The sequence below is a fragment of the Manis javanica genome, chromosome 13 (assembly GCF_040802235.1).
Source record: "Manis javanica isolate MJ-LG chromosome 13, MJ_LKY, whole genome shotgun sequence".
Lineage (NCBI taxonomy): Eukaryota > Metazoa > Chordata > Mammalia > Pholidota > Manidae > Manis > Manis javanica.
Window position 1 is genome coordinate 50,000,251 of NC_133168.1, and position 20,376 is coordinate 50,020,626.

Genomic DNA, 20,376 nt, shown 5'->3' on the forward strand with positions numbered 1-20,376 from the left:
AATTATTCAAGAACCTCCATTTGGGAGAAATTCCTTTCTCCGTGGAACTGTTCGCCTCACTATCTGAGCATGCAGATGCACTTTAAATGACAGCCCTTGATTGTCTTTAAACAGATAGGTGGTAGTGTTTCTTTTGCAAGAATGCATTTCCATCACAAAAGGTAAATTATTTTATTAACCTTTGAATGAAATTTCTAATTCTAGGATTGGACATTTATTAAGGACTATTTTAAAAGTCATAAGTAAACTTGAAGCATGCTGTCTGAATTCTGGGGAAAGTTACACCTCTCTCCTTAGTTGCTCTCATTTCTTCTGATATAGGACTTAATTAGCAGCCTTGGCACTTGTTATAATTCAAGGTAAAACAAGGCCTGTGACATCTGCAGTGTCCCATTCATTTCTTTGCATGAATCTGCTAAAGTTTTTCATTGTTGGTTTTTTTTTTCCTTTTTTATGTTTTGTTCAGAAATTGTACTTTCAAGTTGCATTTGTTATACCTGATGTGAATGAAATAAAATCTGAATTGCAGATACTTTGTAACACAAGTATGGTTTTTAAGAAAGCTTATTAAATAGGGGTGGATGAGAGCAGGAGCAGTATCAAACACATGGGCATTAGCTGGCTATGTAATCAGACTGTTAATAGATTCAGAATTGTTTGTCAAACTATGTCCCAGATGGGGTGAATGACAAAATTATTTTTTCAAAAATTATGTTGTGAGGTCAAGCAGGCTTCACACCCATTGGGGATTTTTTCCTTTCTGATTTAAAGCATGTATTATAACAAAAGAGAATTTTGCTCTTCAGTTTTTTTTAATTTTTTTATTGAGGAGTAGTTGACATTCAATATTATATTAGTATCAAGTGTACAACACAGTGATTTGATGGTTCTACACATTACAGTATGCTTACCACTGAAGTATAGCATCTGTCACCACCCAAAGTTATTACAGTATTATTGACTATATTCCCTATGCTATACCTTTCATCCCTATGACTTATTTTACAACTGGAAGTTTGTAACTCTTCATTCCCTTCTCCCCTGCAACAAGCTGCCAGTTCTGTGAGTCTTATTTCTCTGCTTGCTTTTCTTGTTCATTTGTCTTGTGTTTTAGATCCCACATGTAAGTGAAATCATATGGTATTTGTCTTTGTCTGACTTACTTAGCATAACACCCTGTAGGTCCATCCATTTTATCCTGATGGCAAGATTTCATTCCTTTTTATGGCTAAGTAGTATCCCATTATAGATATGTATCACATTTTAAGAGACTTTTAAGTGTCACTGAAAACTTTTACTCTTCCCAGGCAGCATGTTTATATAGTAAGAGGTAAGGCATTAAGCATCCTTAGGGTAGGACAGTATACCTCAAGGAAGAGAAACCTTTTCACCATTTCATCTTTGGGAAATAGTCTTAAGTTCTCACAGTGGAAACTGGGAGCTGTGATGACAGGGAGGTCCCTGAAATGAGAGAAGCAGGCTTGAGTAAGACAAGAGAGAAGGATAGGGCATGTGGAACTGATAGCACCTTCCCATCTGAAGGCATTTTAAAAATTACAAACACTATGCAAGTCAAATGAGACCTGCCTATAGGTTGGCCCCAGGCTGCTGTTTTGCATCTTCCAGATTCAGTGGACTCAGCCTCCAAAGAAAATTATGTCATGTGGGTTATGTTAGTCAAGCAATGTATTTTACAAGCGGCAGGGCCATGCTGGGCCCTGAGGACAGCTGTGCCCTTGGAAGAAAGTATATGTGGTTCTGCCCTCGTGGGCAGCTCATGCTGTTGTCTTTTTTGGAGCCAAACCACCAGTTTCCCTGCAGCTCTGTGCCTGATCTCTGCTCTGCTCTAAAGGAATAGAGAGAGACCTTGATTCAGCTTCAGCCATAGAGACTGTGTGTTACTCCCGAGGGGAAGAATCTTTGAGAACTTGGTAGATTCATTTGGGAGGAGAAATAAGACTGTGAAACCAAAAATGGGGAAGTAGGGAATAATTGGGGGAAATAAAGACAAGTTTGTAAGGAACTAAAGGCACATGCTAGGGAAAGGAAGGAAAATGGGAACTGCGGAATAAGGACTTGGTTTATGCAAATGACACACTCCGAATTACTCTTCCTGTCCAGTCCTGTCTTTGTAGTGAATATATATTGCAGAGATGGGCAGCTGATCCTTCATTTTCTTCTATCTCACTGACTTAAGCATCATAATGAACAGTCCTTAGAAAAAGGTTATGGAATAAGTATTTTGCAGTACGGTTGACTGTTGAACCACATGGGTTTGAACTGTGGGGATTCACTAACATACGTGGATTTTTTTCAGTAAACATACTGGAAAATATTTTGGAAATTTTGGACAATTTGAAAAAACGCATTGTTTTTCTTTAGCCCACTTTACAAATACGTATAACAAGTGGACCTGGGAGTGAAAGCCAGGGTGTACTAAAGATGCAAACCAGCCCGAGTGGCAACCAGAGCAGACCCAGACAGCTGAAGGCAAGGCCAGGGAAATGAGAGGCCACGTGGGGAGACAGGAACCAGGTGCATCAGTGCATCTCAAGGGAGAGGGGCAGGGGGTACAACACAGCTCCCAGATGGTCAGTATCTGCCAGCTAGGTCGGCTGGCAGAGTGGAGACCAGGAATGAAGCAGCCCCTGCTCTCAGCAAACATGACTGATGGGAACAAAACATCTGGAACCAGGCAGGTCAGCTGGGAGAAAGAACTGAGGAGTATGCGCATCTTCTTAAAATGTCCAAGTTCAAAATGGTTCCAAACAATGTACAGGCCAAAGAGGCGGCCCATAGCCACAAATGTGCAGCTGCTGGGCATGAAGTCTTTCAAAGTGGGTACTGTGGGTTAAGTGCAAGGTCATGCATACCCTATTCTGAAGGATTTGAGTAAATCTGAAGTGTGGTGTCTTTTAAATAGCAATGCATCCTTGTTCATGTAATCTGAACCATGGGATTTCTTAGAAGCAAATCAAAATAAACAGCTCTTTAATTGAGTAGTATTTTATTACAGAATTCCACAAAGAATTTAAGTATAAAGATAGAAGGCATGGAAATTCATTTGCATCTTTGAGACAAGATGATTTTCTAATACCTATCTCTATGACCCTAAATCAAAACAATTGTTTACAAAGTTTCAGTTGTCCCAGGGGTCAGTTCTGATATAATATTAAGTGGCGAGGTGTTGAAACCCAACTTCCTTTTCCTTTTCTTTCATACAAGGAAAACAGGGACTGTGCATATCAAAAATCAGTGTGTCCAGGAAGTTGAGGGTTTGGGATAGTCTTCTTGGACACTCAATCCCAAATACAGGAAAGGCAGCTAGGAGGGCAGCCATGGCTGTAACACAGTCCTCCACCATTGCGAGCCTCTCTTTTTCTAAATACAAAGAAAATTCACAGTCATCGATGTTGAAAGGATTCTTAACTTCTAACACGGGTGTGGACACTTGCACCTGGAAAAAAATAGTAGAGTCACTACCCTGTGATATGTAAAATAGCTAAATAATACAAAGTGCCTCAGTTTGACTATGGTATTACAATAAATGAGCTTGTTGCCACATGTCATATTTGTATATATGACAAAAACACCCTTCAAAATAGACCAGCGCCCTGCTTTCAAATCAATTATGATGATGTGAAAACTCAAACCAGTGATCACTGACGTACAGCATACCTTCTCATTCACAATGACAAAAAGGCTGGGATCGTCCCCAAAAACATCTGGTAGAAGTAAACACGTGGCTGTCATCTTCATATCTGTCAAAGCAAACATGCTTATACTCCAAGTAAAAATAAGCTTTTATCAGTTGTGAGCAAAGCCGTATTAAAACATATGTACTTTTTAAAGCATCATTACCTTCTACAGAGAACAAACTAGCCTTCTTAGATCAGTCTTTCAGAACCATTTTAATCAACATCCCCTTCTAAAAAACATTCAAGATCTCATGTTCTGCTCTCCAGATCATGGCCAGAATATGAGAGTTCTGTACACTGTCCATCAGCCAGGATGATTTTAGCAAGCTTTATCTTGTGATTTGCATTATTAAATTAACAGGTTACTAGCTTCCTAAATATAATTTTACAATACCAAGTACACTTTAAAACTATACCTGAACTTGTATTTGAGAAGTTATTTTTTCTTTCCCACATTTCACTTTATTACCAAAGTAGAGTGTACCGTGAGTTACACAGATTCCTGAGGCCAAGTCCCCCCACTTCCCCAGGTTTACTAACGTTTCAACATGTCCTCATCTGTGTGCCGTTTCATTTTTTCTTGCAATGCAATGTTGATTGGATTGTCCACCACTGAAAAAGAAGTCAGTATAGTCTCTGAATAGGATTCCAAAATGTGCCTTGTTTTCTTATAAATATCTATCCTTGTAAGAAGTTGGAATTCTCTGAACAGCTGAAAAAATAAGAAAAACAACAGGTCACAAGAAAAGCTAGTGTATAGAATGCATGGAAGTAACTTTCAGGATTATATCATACTTAGAATGCTAGTCTAAAGTACAGTATACTATTTGAGTAGCTTTATGGAGAATAAAGGCTTACAATAGAGGAGAAAAGAATGAAAAGCTGAAGTCAATAGGAAAAAAAAACAAGTAATGGACATGGCCAATTTCTAAGCCCATGGAAGTAAGACTTTGCATCCAGACTCAACTAAATGAAGGTTCCAAAGTATATATACATATTTTGACTATTTGGTTACCCAGCTGAAATTCTGTGGCCTTACATTTCTTCAGGTAAACTACATTGTCAGATTTGGGCAGTGTCCAGCAAGAAGCAAAAGAAGAAAACTTGGATGTTGGGAAGCAAACCTTGAAAAATACCCAACCATAGCATCCTAAAGAGAAAAGCAGAGCTTTAGAGACAGACAAATGCTGAAAAACAATATGTGTCGGAGATGTAACTACAAGGCCAAAGCAAAACCGGTTTGCCTGTATGGAAACCCCTTTACTCAAAGCCACCTTTGTCCGACACTGTCCAAGATCTCCCCTCAGAGAATTTCACCATGACTGCCCCCTCCCCACATTTTTTATTTTTTAACAGAAATTATAAGACAATTCACCATGCACACCAGCAGGATTAATGTAATCATCGCTGTCCCTAAAACTGTAAAGAACACTGACATAACCCACTGGGTCTCATCATCCCTTGAATATTTTGGTAGATCATCAATTGGCCAAGCCTTGGTCCAAAAGTAGTTATGAGAACACTGGAATGCCCATTCCCATAGAGGCATAGTGTCTCTGTTATCAAGCAACCCTTAGTGGGCCAATACTATAGATTAATAACCTGAAAAGGGGTTCTCTCAGCAGGGAGCCGTGAAGGGAGGCATGAAGGTGGACAATCCACCATTTTCCTGGGTGCATAGGTAAAGGATTTTTTTTCACCTTTTACTTTGAAAGAATCTCAAGTTTACATTAAAGTTGCCAAAATGGTAAACAGAGCTCATAAATCCCCCTCATGCACCTTCCTCCTGGGCTAACATTTCTTGTCCATTTGAAAGTAAGCTGTAGACATACTGCGCTCTTACCCCTTAACCCTCTGTGTGTATGTCCAAAGTACAAAGACACTCCCCTGTGTAACCAGAGCACAACCATCAGAACCAAAAAATCTAATCATGGACCCCACTGAAGTTTGCCAGTTGTTACAATCATGCTCTTTATATAAAAGTCCAGGGTCTCATCCAGAACCACATGAGATTTAAAGATGATGTCTCTTTAGTCTCCTTCAGTCTGAAACTGCTTCATTTTTCCTTATATTCATTGAGTCCAGTTACTTTGTTAGTCTCAGTCTAGGTTTGTATGACGTTTCTCCATGATTTATGCACTTTTGGCAAGAAGGCTGGTGCTTCTCACTCCATCAGGAAGCCTAGGTGGTAGTTGCTCCTGTTACTGCAGGTATTAACTTAGATCACTTGGTTACGATGGAATCTGCCAGGTTTCTTCACTGTTAAGTTAGTTTATATATATGCTGTACTTACTAATACATAGTCATATTGCATGAGGAGATCTTTCAGTTTATCTAAACACCTGTTCCTTCTGTGACTTTCATCCATGAGACAAGCATCCACTGATGATTCTGGCCAGAATCCAGTATTTCTGTGATAGTCGCCAAATGGTGATTTTCTATTCCATCTTTTTTTCTAAATTTATTAGTTGGTTTTCTACTTTAGGACAGAGCTTACTCTTCTCTCACATTTGTTTTATTTATGTACATAGATCACTACAGATTAATAAATTTCTATTTGACTCAAATGGTTATGACTGGTCCTTTCATTATTTATATTAATGATCAGATTGTCCAGATTTGATAAGCAGGAGATGCTTCAAGCTGACTTTTGTATCCTCTCGACATATCCTATTGGTCTGTGAGCACTTCCTTAATTTCTGGCACACAATATTTCAGGCTCATCTTGTATTTTTTCTGGCCCAGCCCTGCAGTCAACTATTTCTCCAAGAGCCCCTGGTTCCTTTTGATGGAGTATGGTATTTAGAAACTAAGATTTAAGCGCTTGGTTTGTTCATTGCTAAAGGTGTTAATGCTCTATTGTAGAGCAAAAACATCTAAGCAGGGATACAAAGCTAGGAAATATATCTTTGCATATAATACACACATGTAAACATACAAACATCTATAACTTAATATATCTCTATATAAATATTAAAAACCATATTCACATGTCTGCCTTCAGTTCCAACCGAACACCACAGGGCTTACTCTGACATACTCCTTTTCCACAGATTTTCTCTTTTACAGTGAGAAACATGGCTTCCATTATCCTCAATGTATTTACTTATTTGCACAACCTTCCCCAAAACTCATATAACCAAATTCTCAGCTGTGAATGGTTAGCCACAGCAAAGTCCCTCTCTCCACAGCACAGGTTTTGTCCAACAGGTTGCTAATCTTAATCCTTTATGTCGTTCAGATTAGATCATTTCTAGTAATCTATCTTCAAGTTCACAGAAAGTTCACACTTTCTTTGCATGTCCCAGTATGTATTTCCTTGTCCAGTGATGTTTTCATTTCAGGTAAGTGTATTTTCAGTTCTGAATTTCAATTTGGTTCTACATATATAATATATATATATATATATACACATAATATGTATAAAATACACATACACATGTGTGTATGTATATATTCACATTTTATATCTCTATCTATATATAACATATATATAATATATATACACCATTTCTCTGCTCAGATACCCCACAGTGATAATACCTGTTCTTAGCAGCTTCTCCACCAACAGAATGGTAGAATGGCCTTTGATAACAGATACAACACCATTATGTAGCATTACCTTGCAGGGCTGGGGAAAGGTTCTCCAGAAGGATGTATATGCTCTATATTAGCATCCAATACGTGGTGCCAGCTCTCCCATAGCCAGGGTTCACAGGTGGAAACCAGAGGGACCCCACTCACTATTACCCCTAGTTACCTTCTGGTAGGAAGTCTGGATTAAATAGTGTTCCTTTAAAGGGTGTCAAATTTTGTCTGGAAGGCAGTTAAATTACTGGTCAATCATTTTGGTCCTGTCAGACTTGATTTTATCATTTGTTTGGGAAGGTCTGTTTTGGTTTTGTCCACCCAAAGAATAAGAAAGCAAACACTAAGCATGCTATGGTTGCTGAGAGAGGATGAGATACAATACTCCATGTACAGCACCGAGAACATGCCCGCTCTGCGGTAAGCACTCACATGGTTGCTATAGGTATTATTATCAGATTAAACACGCAGGCAAATTCTTATTTCAGTGTTCTGGGGAAGAAGAAAAACACATAAAACTTTTCATTTTTAATATAGCTAATGATGCCCACAGAATTGGTCCATGAAATGTGTTCTCAGGTAAAAATTTTGATGAGTAATTCATTATATACTACAGCTAGAATTCCACTAAAAATAGCACCCTTTAATGGCCTTTTTAAATAAGTTAAATGGAAGGATTTTAAACTGACCCATTAAACTTTATACATTTTAAGACCTCTTTATGAAGTGATTTGGAATTATAAAGGAAATAGATTTTGGGTTATGTTGCATACATATATCTGTTAATATATCTCTAACAGTTCCTTAATAAGCTATTCTGACTATCTAAATGCAATCAAAGGGAAAATTTGTGTCACACTGCCAAAACACCCCTAAAGTAGTGGTCCCCCAGCCTCTACAATATGTCTAAAGGCAGAAGACATTTGCTGGCAGCCAGTGCATATTATCAGAATATGCTTTCAGAAATTCTTACCCAATTGTCCTGGAAGTAGCCCCCAGAGCTTTGCACACCTTACTGAGATTCACACCCACCATCTTGCTACACAGTCTGTTAGCACTCCAAGAGGAAAGAGAAAAAAAATCAATTTGGACACTACAATCAAAGAGTATCCCAAGTGAATAAAGATACCTGGTAAGGGCACTTCAAGAAAGGAAACATTTTAAGAATGTCCTTCAGAGGTGTTCTGCTGCCAATCAACTTTCTTCTTATTTCCAGTGTCTGGCTCATCCTCTTATCAATTTCTCTCCAGTCCTTTTCTCTTTTCACATATTCTTGCTGTAACCAGTTAATATCATTGTCTACTTCAGAATCTAAACAAACAGTTTCATCCTGCAAAATATTTTCAAAATGTCAACATGTTCCATCTTTCAAGTGGCAGTGCGACACTTCATCCATGAATTACGGGCTGTTAATGCACACTCTTAAGAATGAACTCAGAAGGTAAGCATTATCATGTGTGATTATGCTTGGCCTTGAATATTGTTACCAAATGGACAGTCTTTAATGTTACAAACAAATCAAATAGTTAATTACTTACTATGGAATTATAATCTGTTCTCTTGACATATCTAAGAGTTACTCCATTTTCTACACACTCATCCACCTAGAAATCTAGATTCCCCAGAAGGTTCACATTTAACAGGGATGTTTTTATTTCTACTCAAATTTTACAAGACAAAATATTAAGAAGAGGTACAAAAGAGGTTTGAAATGAAGTTTTGTTACTGCTCTTATATTTTTCCTTTTCAGATGACTCAAAATGATAACAGTAGGTATTTTGTGGTGCTAAACCAATAAACTGTCAATTCTATTTATTGTACATTGGTTACCTTGTTGGGGTGGGATGGCTAAGAAATACTCCCACATATTCTTATTAAAAATCTAAGACAATCAGCATTAAGAGACAAGAAAAAAAATCTTCCTAGAAAAATTCATTGAGAGGACCCTCAGGTGAGCTGTAACTAGTTCACATACTGTCGTGCTGACCAGAATGTGAACAGATGTTACCTGTAAAAGATAAAAAAGATGGTAAAGATCCTAAAATTCTTCTTTATAACTACTTTTAGAAGCATGTTAGAAATCTTCAGGTAGAACGACTTTCTATGAACATAGCATGACTAGCAAGACGTAGACCAAGTGAACAATTTCTTAGAAAAATATAATTTATCAAACAGAGTAAAAAGAAATTGCATATATTTAATTAGAAAATAAAAATCTTCCCACAAAGAAAATACCAAAACTTGGTATTTTCACTAAACTTTTGAAACAGTGTTTCAAATGTATGCAAATTAGGGAATCAGAAAAAAGGAATTCTATGATGAACTCCAATCCATTCTGTGAATCCCCAAACCTAAAAGAACAATATAATAGGAAGAAAAGTACAAGTCAATCTCATTCACGAACAAAGTTGCACATTTAGGAACAAGGAACACCTAAGGAGTTTATCCTAGAAATGCAGCAATGGTTGACATCAATAGGGGAACTAGAGAAACCAAGGGAAGTATGGTTTGCCATTACATTTCACATACTTTCATACTGAAACCGGAATTCTGGGGCCACTGTAACGGAAAGATTTGGACCAAAAAGAAATAGGTTTTGAGAAATGTAGCTTATTAGCAGTTCTGTAATTCACCTGGATTATCTAAATATGTGTAAATACCATAAACTGCATTAACCAGTTAAAGTGGGAAAAAATAATGGTCTCAAATAATACAGAAAAAAGCATTTTATAAAATTAAACATCCATTTAAGATTAAATAAAAAAACTTTTCTTAAAAGACAAAGGTAAACTTTTAAAATTTATAAAGCCACCTACCAAAAACCCAGAGCTAACATTTTTAATGATGAACTTTCAAAAGAATTCTCCTTAAAATCAGAAATAAGACAAGGATGTTCTATTATACTCTTACTCAGTTTGTGCTAGAGATCCTAGCCAGAAGAGCGAGATAAGAAAGAAAAACAAGAGGTATAAAAATTGGAAACAAAATTTTCATTATTCATAAGTGATATGATTGTTTAAGAGAAAACTCAAAATGATGTACAAATAATTTATTAGAATTAAAGAGATTGTCAGAGCAATGAATGTAAAATCATTGTTTACTAATAAACAGAAAATGTAACTTCTTATGATGATTGTAACAAAAACTATAAACTAGCTACAAATAAAACTAATAAAGATGTGCAAGACCATTATTGAGAAAATTACAAAATCACTGGAAAGTATTAACAAGACCTAAAGAATAGATCTACAATGTTCACTGTTAGAAAAACTCAGTATCATTGGGTAGTCATCTGTCTCAAAACAGAGCTATAGATCCAATAATATTTTTGCCAAAATCTAAAAATCTATCAAAAATCAAAAATATTCTTCTGAAGAACTTAACAAGCTGATTCTAAAATTCATATGAAAGATTAAAAGGCCCCAAAAAAAACCAAGGCACACCTCAAAAAATAACAATTAGGTAGCGATGGAAAAGTATCGAGACATTTTAATAACTGTAAAAATAAGGGAAGTTGGTAGTCATGTAGGAATAGATCATTTTACTAGTGCAGCACAGAAGAGCTTCTAGACACAGAGCTATGGAAAGAAGAGGAAAGAGGAGATGACATCACATATCCCTGGGAAAGAGAAGGATTGCTTTATAAAAGGTATAGGAAATTGTTTTATCCCTATGAGGAAAAAGAAAAAAGAAAATTGCTCTATACCATGCCCGTTTATGCAAAAATAAATTTGACGTGGCTTAAGAACTTAAATATTAAAGGCAGAAATAAACTTTTTAAAAATATAAGAATACTTATTATTTCAATATAGGAGTCCCTAAAAGCACTAATCATAATAGAAATTATTGACAATTCTGGCTGCATTAAACTTACAAACCTTTTACCAAAAGACACCATAAAAAATTTTAAAGGCAAGGTACAAATGGGGAGAAGATAGCAGGTAAAGAAGCAGAATACACAATATAGAAAAGATTCTTACAAATAAAAAACAAAAAAAGACAGCTTCATTGAAAAATAGGCAAAAGACATGATTGGGCATTTTACAGCAAACTTGAATATTTCATAAACATATGAAAAGATGATAAACCCCATAAATAATTAAAATGAAAATTAAGACTAAATAAGGTACTATTCTTCTTCCAATCTATTGTTTTCTTGGTATAAGAGGGGGTTATCTTGGTATCTTATCTAAAAGTTATTTTACTTGGGGTGTGTGGCAGAGAGAAGTCTGATAATAACAAGCTCTGTTCAGCCAGTTTAAATGCTGCAACCACCTAGGAAAATAATTGGTGGTTATAAAATTGGTCTGATAAAACAACTTATTTGAATACCCAGTGTGCCAGCAATTCCACTCCTAAGTATCTATGTGCTTGAAAACAGCCTGCACATACACACCAGGACATACAAGAATGATCAAGGCTGTGTAGTTCCTAATAGCAAGAACTGGGAACAAGCGTCTGTCAATAAAAGAATTGCCAAATAAACTGTCTTTTGTTGTTACAATAGAGTTTTAAGCCAATATGAAAATGAATGAAGTACACAGCAGAACTTAGCCTGGATGAATCCCAGTGACATTCAACTGAGTAAAAGGCAATCATTGATAACATACTGTTTTTGCACCATCTAAGAAATCATGCATGCACACATCGAATCATGTGTGTGTATACACACACATATACATGTTAACAGGTGACTGATAAAATTCAGAGTGGATGGCAGTGATGTTGCAAAGGAAGGAGATGGGAGAGGGTTTGAGAAAACACAGGCAAACAACGGTACGGACAGTGTTCCTATTTTAAAGCTGAATGTTGGATGCTCAGTGTTCATTCTGTCTCGTAAATTACACATATACTCTATATATTCTTTTATAAGTCTCAAGTTTATAATAATGACAAAGTTTTCAAATTAAAAAATCCTAATTGTTGAAGAGAAAAGGAAAAAAGTTTAATTATATAAACAGCTTTCCTTTTATTGACATACAATGCAAGTTCTATAATTGCTGATGCTGACATTTGTAGACTACTACACACAGGGTGTAGTGCCTTCCCCTAAATCCCCACTCAATTCACAAAATGTCACAGAAAGTAGAGTTTCTAGGAAGCTTCTATCTGATCTGACTAACATTATGTCATGCCTTGGGGCCTAGATTGAAGTTCCTTATTAGAAGGAATAGCTAGCTGGCTGCATTAGAATTTAGAATTCTCCACCTTTAAAAATGTTTTTTATTTATATTAAAAAAATTTTTCCAATTGAAGCACAGTTGACATGCAATATTATATTTGTGGCAGGTGTATAACATAGTCACTTGACAATCATATACATTACTAAATGCTCACCATGATAAGTGTAGTTACCATCTGTCAACATACAGTTATTACAATATTATTGACTGCTTTCCCTATGCTGGACCTTCATCCCCATGACAAATTTATTTTATAATTGGGATTTTGTCCCTCTTTATCCCCTTCACCTATTTCACCCTTTTAATGAATTCTGTATCATTAGAGCTGAAAGGAACTTAGAAAAATCATCTGGTCCATGCTTCTCACTTTACTGATGAGCAAATTAAGATTCTCAAAGGGGAAGTGACTCTCCCAAGCATGGAAATGGCCGAGTGTTTGGGTTCCTTCTTAGTGCAGCCCCCACTTCTCTAAGGGCATGGATGGCCTGGTTCCAACAGACTGGTTTCCTTGGCAGCACACACTGAGGTGAGGGAACTGGTGGATGAGAGATGTCTGAATCTTACAGAACAGCCATAGTAGCAGCAGAGTCTCCTGCTGGGCATCTGTAGGCAAAGGCAGGCGGGCAAGCTCAAGTAGTAACACAAGGAATCAAACATGGAGCATTCCTCGTTTGGGTACACTGAGGGGAAGGGTGGGAGTCACCCATGGGACTTGTGATGGAAAGGAATCAGCCTAAGTTAACCAGAACATTGATGGAGTTGGAGCCAAACGGGGTAACAAGTTTATGTCGTGCCTTCTTTAATGCATCAGCAGTGGTAACAGAGTGGGCTCTCCCAACACCTCAGCCACCGGTGGCTCCTAGAGAGATGGTGGAAGAGCAGAACGCTCAGCTCGAGCCAGCTTTTAGTCTAAGTCGACAGCTGGAATGGAAAAAGAGGAGGATAGTATTTCTAAATTACATTTTAACAGAAAATTGAGACTGCTTTTGACCTAGTAAAACACAGCATAGTTTCAAATGTATAGTTACAATGTTTTCCTCCCAGAGATGAATAAAAGTTCACCTTAACTTTCATTAACCATAACTTTGTTCTATATCTTGCAGTCTGAACCAGTTTACAAAGTATCTTGTCATGAAAATTTAATAATTGTTACATAAGTACCTCATTAAAATTGTACTTTAAAGGCACAATGTAAAGGCCCTATACCTAAGATTTGGAGACTATAGCTCCGAACACCATCAGCAGGTAAGTCATGCTCCCTGCTAAATATGGTGTCCCCTCAAGAGTGTTATTTCACCTTCTAATTCCCCTAAGGCTGTGTTTATCTGAGTCCTTCAGTACAGTAGCCACTAGCCGTATGTGGCTCCTGAGCATGTGAGATGTGGTTAGTCCAAACTGAGATGTGTGCTGGAAATACTGTATTTCAAAACCTGAGTATACAAAAAAAGAATGTAAAACATCTTATTAGCATTTTTTTGTAATGATTGCAAGTTGATAATATTATGGATATACTGGGTTAAATAAAATATACTATTAATATTATAATTCCACCTGCTTCTTTTTACTTTTTTAAATGTGACGACTAGAAAATTTTAAATCACGTGTGTGGTTTGTATTATATTTCTCCTGGACTGTGCTGCATAGATGCTAGGCTTTCTTTCCTTCATAAGCAATTCCAATCATTCCTGTTTTCAGTTCTATTGTCATCAAATTGACTTTGGAAATGATGCTTCCTTATGCAACTTAACGGTCTCTTTGCTTAGCGTTCTTCATGGGGCTCAGTCAGCAGCGAAACTGCAACTTTGCCCCATGTCTTCAAGTGCACAGCTGACATGTAAAACTTCACAGTAGTAGTAAATTTGCCACCTGCTGATGGCAGTAATTGCATTATATCCAGAATGCAATAAACTGTCAACATTTTTCTTCAACTTTTGCTGTCTTGTTCAGTTTTGCACCCTGAGAGGAACATCTGTGGAAAAGACTATAAAAATGATTAGTATTTATACAATAAGTCATTATGTGTCAGGTGCAGCAAGGAACAAACAGTAAATGCCATAAAAGACATCTAAAGGAGCCTAGGAGACAGTCTCAGCATTTGACTGTCTAAGCAGGGTTTGCCTAACTTTCAATTCCATTTTCTTTCTAAGCCAAAGAAAGCTAACACACAAAACTACTTCATGACTTTCGAAGTTATAGGTTACATATTTACCCAATAAGTAGAAAAAGAAAAATTTTGAGAGGAGTAAATTGTAAGTACAGTGTTAGTAATTTAGCACCAGGCAGGCACTTTATTTATTTATTTATTTAGCAAATGTTTGCAGGACTTTGGGATACAAGGACACCTTGCAAAGATTTATTAAATCCCTGCATCACTGTCCTAGACATCATATAGGTTAAAATAAAGTATGTTAACCTTTCTAGAGAGAGTACCACCACATTTCCAGCATATGTTTGGGTTTTTTTTACCCCCATCCCCAGCATGTTTGATAGGACATTTCCCATCAAGATGGGGAAAAATACTAGTTTTATTTATTCCATCTTTCAGACTTTGAAAAACATCCTTAAAATGAAGGTCACATAAATTAACCAGAACATTATATTAGTATTTACTCCTAGTATTGAGGAGCTAGAAAGAATCTTCAAATGGATTAGCTGAAAAAATGAAAACTACATATTTTTACATAAAGCAAAATAATGTTTCCTTATATTTTGAGCATTTTTTATTATGATATATAACAATGCCTTTCGTGGACCTCCCCAACCTAGATATAATACAGGATACAGTGAAATCCCTGGGGAGGATGGAGGATCAGCTAGATCCTCAAAAATGTCTCTGTCACTTCATGAAGGCAGCACAAATAGAGGAGAATCACTTGGATGTGGAGCCACAGAGTCACACACTATGTCTGCAGCCCCTGGCATTACTCAGAAAGGGCAGCATTATTATGTTGTTGTGCCTCACAAATCCTAGACCTTAAAGCACCAGAAGCTTATTTATCACTCATGTGACATGTCTATCTCAGGGCCTACCCCCTCATCATCCTCACTCAAGCACCTGGGACCATCAGCTAGAAGGTTGTCAGGCATCACCACAAAGGAAAGGGGGGATGGGACACTGCACACTGGATCACCAATGCACATGTCACTTCTGCTCCCATTTCATTGGTCAAAGTCAGTCTCACAGCCATACCCAACCTCCAGGGAGTGAGTGGAGAAGTACAATTCTGCTGATTGTCTGGAGGAGGTGAACTGATTAAATGGGTGAGCAGCCATGCCATCCACACTCATCTACCTCTGGGATTCTTGTTATGTGAGAGTCTAGCTCTCCTTATAGCTTTAGCCAGTTTTACAGAGGATTTTTATTAGCTACAGCCTGAGATACTAGAACACCCAGAAGTTCTCACAGCAGAATGCAATTTCCTAAGTGGATTATATTTTCAGCAAAACATCCTTCAAATAGGGAGATACATGATACATTCTCAGCTAATACAAAAGGCAGTCCTTCAAGGGGAAATGGAAGTGCCTTAGAATGTAACTCAAATCCCCATGAAAAAATAAGAACAATGGTAAAGGTCATTTGATAGGTAAACATAAAAGACAGTATAAATGTACTTTCTGTTTGAAACTCTTTCTTTCTCCCTTCTTATTTTAAAGACAATTGCATGAAGTAATGATTATAAATCTTTATTGATGGGCACACAATATATAAAATGTGATTTATGTATTGAAACAACACAAAAGGGAAGAGATACAGAGTTATATAGGGGCAAAGGTTTTGAATGCTATTATAATTAAATTAGTAAATCCAAACTATATTATGAATTAGGATACTAGTTGTAATCCTTAGGGCAACCACTATGGAAATAACTAAAAATGTGTGTGTGTGTATACATAATGTGTATACATGTATATAGTGTATATATACATATATATATATATATATCAGAAGAAACAATAAGGGAAATTAAACTAGCATCCTAGAAAATATCTACTTAATACAAAAGAAGGCAGCAATTAAGGAATAAAAAACAAGAAAGAGGTGACATATAGGAAACAGCAAAGAGCAGACATCAATTCTACCTTATCAGTAACTACAATAAGTAATTGACAAAATGGCCTCAGAAAATGATCTAGCTATATATATACTGTCTAGTAGAGATAAACATTAGATTCAGAGACACAAATAAGTTGAAGATAAAAAGATGGGAAAAGATATACCGTACAACCAATAAATGTAAAAAGTATGTTTACATTCTGATGTTTCAAATGGTGCATTGGGCAAAAGGCCAGGGAGGACCAAGAAGGAATCCTCTGAATAAAGAGATTCCTGAGAAAAGATAAGCATCAGGCTGTGACAGTGTAAGGATCCAGGTCCAGTGCCCCCATGAAGACCAAATGCCATCCCCACGCATTCCCCAGGATGACGGGAGCCGGATCCTTCCATCAGGGCATCCACCCTGTCACAGCAAGCCCTCCACGCGAGACAGAGCTTACTTGGTGTTCCTCTCCTGGCAGATGCTACAGAGGAGTCCCAGGGGCTGGTTCCTGAGCAGAGGACCCCCTGTCCTTCCCCTTATTCTGGGAAAGGAGTATGAGGCAGTAAGTGATACTAAGCAGGAAACATTAAGTAATCAAATGTATTGTGGTAATGGCATAAAGAAAGATGGATAGACTGAAGGAATGAGAGAGAGAACTTACAGTCTACTTGGGAACTTAATATACAATAAAAGTGGCACTATGAACCAATACGGAAATGATGGATTGTTTAGTAGCTGATGTTGAGAAAGTGACTCACTATATGGGGATCCCTATTTAATAGCAAATACAAAGATGGACTCCAGATGACTTAAAGATCTAAACATGAAAGTGCAAACTATGAACATAATAGAAGAAGAAAGAGTAGAAGAGTACGTTTTTGACTTAGGGCGTGGGAAGGACCACCTCCTACAAATTAACAAGAAAAAGATGCCAACTCATCAAGAAATGGGCCCTGGATCTAAAGAGGTTATTTTCTAAAAGAAGAAACTCAAAAGACTAACACATACATGAAAAGATGCTCAGACTCGTTCATTATCCAGAGAAATGCAAATCACCACAAGAATGAGATTACACTCTATGCCTATTAGACTTGGCGAATATTAGAAGGCTGGATAATGCCAGGGTTGGCAAGAACACGGGGATATGTGCTACTGTGGGAGCGAGACTAACAAAGTCTTTCTGGACAGTAATTGGTCAAATTTAGTACATGCATGTTCTCTGCCCCATCAGTTCTGCTCCTGGATGTACAGCCCACAGAGATAACACACAGGTAAGCCCATAATCAGGCATGTCTGATGGTGTTCTCTGCAGTGCAATTCACAGAGGGGAGGAATGGGGACTGCGGCAAGGAGTACTTAATAGTTGTTACAATCATGGGCTAGAAATATGCATAACAACATGAATGAGTCTTAAATATTATTAGTGAAAACAGTGAAATAAGAATGAGGTATAGAATACCACTTACATTAAGTCAAGTATATGTGAACCCAAAATGAGAGCACACATTTTGGAAAGCTCACACACAAAAAGATACACATTAGAAGGGTTGCCAAGGACTAAGAGGGGCAGAAGGGCAGAAAGAAGGAGGACAGAAAGAAGTGAATAGAACTAAAGCAGGGCCTAGCATAAAACAAGGATGACAATGTGCCATGAAGTGAGGTGTTTGATTCACTCTTAATTAATACCTTAGGTTTTTTTTTTTCTACAAAAAAATACTACAGTACAAAGTATAATTCCACTACACTGCTAGGCAGTTCATACAATTTCTGTAAGCTTTTTAAACCAGTGTCTTCATCATTTAAACAAGACAATAATTGTCAGTAACTTGTGAAATTATTCAGTGAAGTCTGCTTTGAGAATTGAATTATATCTTTGCTTATAAATACAAGAGGAAGTATAGTTAAAAGACAGTAAGGTAAAGGGAGCAGATACATCAATTCACATACCTACAAAATGCTTGGACCTAAAATCAAAGCCAGATGTATAAGAAACATAGCCCAGCTGCTACCCTTGGCTGCATGACCATACAAACAGCAGTGACATGAGGTCCTGAGGTTAGAAAAGGTTTTTTAGCAGGGCAGAATACCCAGTATTTTTCAGGATTGGTCTGGAAATGTGGTCTGGATTCTGACAAGTATAACCATCTGTATAACATGGTGACAAGTCTTGTTGGCAGTGGAAGGTGAGGAACCCAGGTATGTTTAAGATTCACAGGGGGATGCTTCGATGCTTGCTGATGCTTTGGGTTTTGTAGCATAGATTGAGCAGCCCTAAACTGTCCTGCAGATTGGGGTAGGAGGAGGGTTAGGGCAAAAGATCAGTGGCCCATACTCAGACCCAGGCAAATTCTGTATCTGCCTGGGTTGTCAGCAGAAGCCTATGTAGCAGGACTAAGAAATCTACCTTCCTTCGCTGAGACATTTATCTTCAATTCTTTGGTTATTCTTCCCAACCACAAAAAGAAAAACAACAGAAATAAAACAAGGCAAATGAAAAGCTCTTCCCTCCTCCACTCCTTCCCCAATCTTCCTCCAGGTCAGCCAAACCCACCTCCCTGTCTTTGGGGAAGCAGCCTGACTCCGGGCTTCTTGCATGCATTTAGCATTTTTCCATCACTGTCTGCAGCACAAGAAATAACTCTTTTTTATGTTATGGAAATATTGTGCCCAGTCAAGAAATCTTAAGAGATGCAGAGTTACCAAGTGTATCTTAATCCAAGTATCTTTAATTTTCAGAAATCTTAAAGATATTAAAAAGGAGCTCTCAGGAGTTCAACATGGAGATCTGAAAAATGAAGGCAGTTTATCTGAAGTATAAAATTCCATGAAATAAGTAATATAGTTAATGGATTTATCTACACTCTTCCTAGTGTTTTTCCTTTTGGTTAATCATTAAGGGTATAAAATGCAGAAACACATTTTTTCTGTAATATTCTAGTACAAATTTTACCCTGTACTTCCCAGCTCTTGGCTTTACAGAACACCAGGACATAAACCAGGAAGCTACAGTCTTTAAAAGAATCAGCAATTTATAGTTCCATTTGTACGGAGGAGAAAAGTCCTTACCAATTAGATTTGTTTGCCAGGAAAAATGTTGTCTCTTCAGATGTGAACAATGACTGCTTTATAATGTCTTTGCCCCAGCTGGCAGGAAGGTCAAAACTAAAATCTATTGCAATTAAACTCATTTTGGGTCCTGGTACGTTTAATTTTCTGTTCTTTTTGTAGTAAAGCCCATGCATGGGCCCTAGTAGGATTCATCTTAGGATTCAGGCATACCTGGGGGCCTAGAAGGGAGGGGTCGGGAAGTGTGTAGTTACATGAAGAACTCAGGTGGTTTGAGAAGGAAGAGGAAGGGGAGCGTACAAATTGGTTCAATGATGATCACTCAACAGGGAGAAGCTGCCCTGTGTGATTTCCAACCCCACGGACTTACCCTCAACTTCTCGTGCTGGGGACAATTGCTAATTTTCCAATTTTACCATTCATTCATTCCAGTGAATTTTAGTGGGACATGCATCACAGGAAAAAAAGGGAAACTGAATTTGCAAATTTTAACTATTTATAGAGGAACTCCAGTTTTAGTACTGAAAATCAAATGTTTTGAAAAAACCAACTTATGCATAACTATATTCCTTTACAAATTGACTTTTTATTTTAAGAACATAAAAAATATTTTAAAATGAGCAGGATTCCATAATGATTTTAGTTTATAATTGGGGTACTGCAAAGTTTCTAAAAAGTTACTCCACTAAAGTATTACCGTTCATCAGTCTGTCTTTTTGTCAAAGGGAAGACACAGAATTATATTAACTAGCCTCTGATATGAAAATCTAATAGAAAAGTATTAGATATTTAAAATACACACAT

General features: G+C 37.2%; 1 protein-coding gene across 1 annotated transcript in view; it reads right to left on the minus strand.

Annotated features, from left to right (window-relative positions):
* Positions 1 to 329: 329 nt before the first annotated feature.
* Positions 330 to 20,376, minus strand: part of SAMD3 (sterile alpha motif domain containing 3) — a 45,336-nt gene continuing 25,289 nt past the window's right edge. Inside the window, exons 8-11 of the mRNA XM_017656241.3 lie at positions 8,416 to 8,616; positions 4,239 to 4,410; positions 3,679 to 3,761; positions 330 to 3,457 (exon numbers count right to left, since the gene is read on the minus strand). Coding sequence (XP_017511730.2) covers positions 3,173 to 3,457; positions 3,679 to 3,761; positions 4,239 to 4,410; positions 8,416 to 8,616 — 741 coding nt within the window. The 3' untranslated portion in view covers positions 330 to 3,172. The remainder of the gene's footprint in view (positions 3,458 to 3,678; positions 3,762 to 4,238; positions 4,411 to 8,415; positions 8,617 to 20,376) is intronic.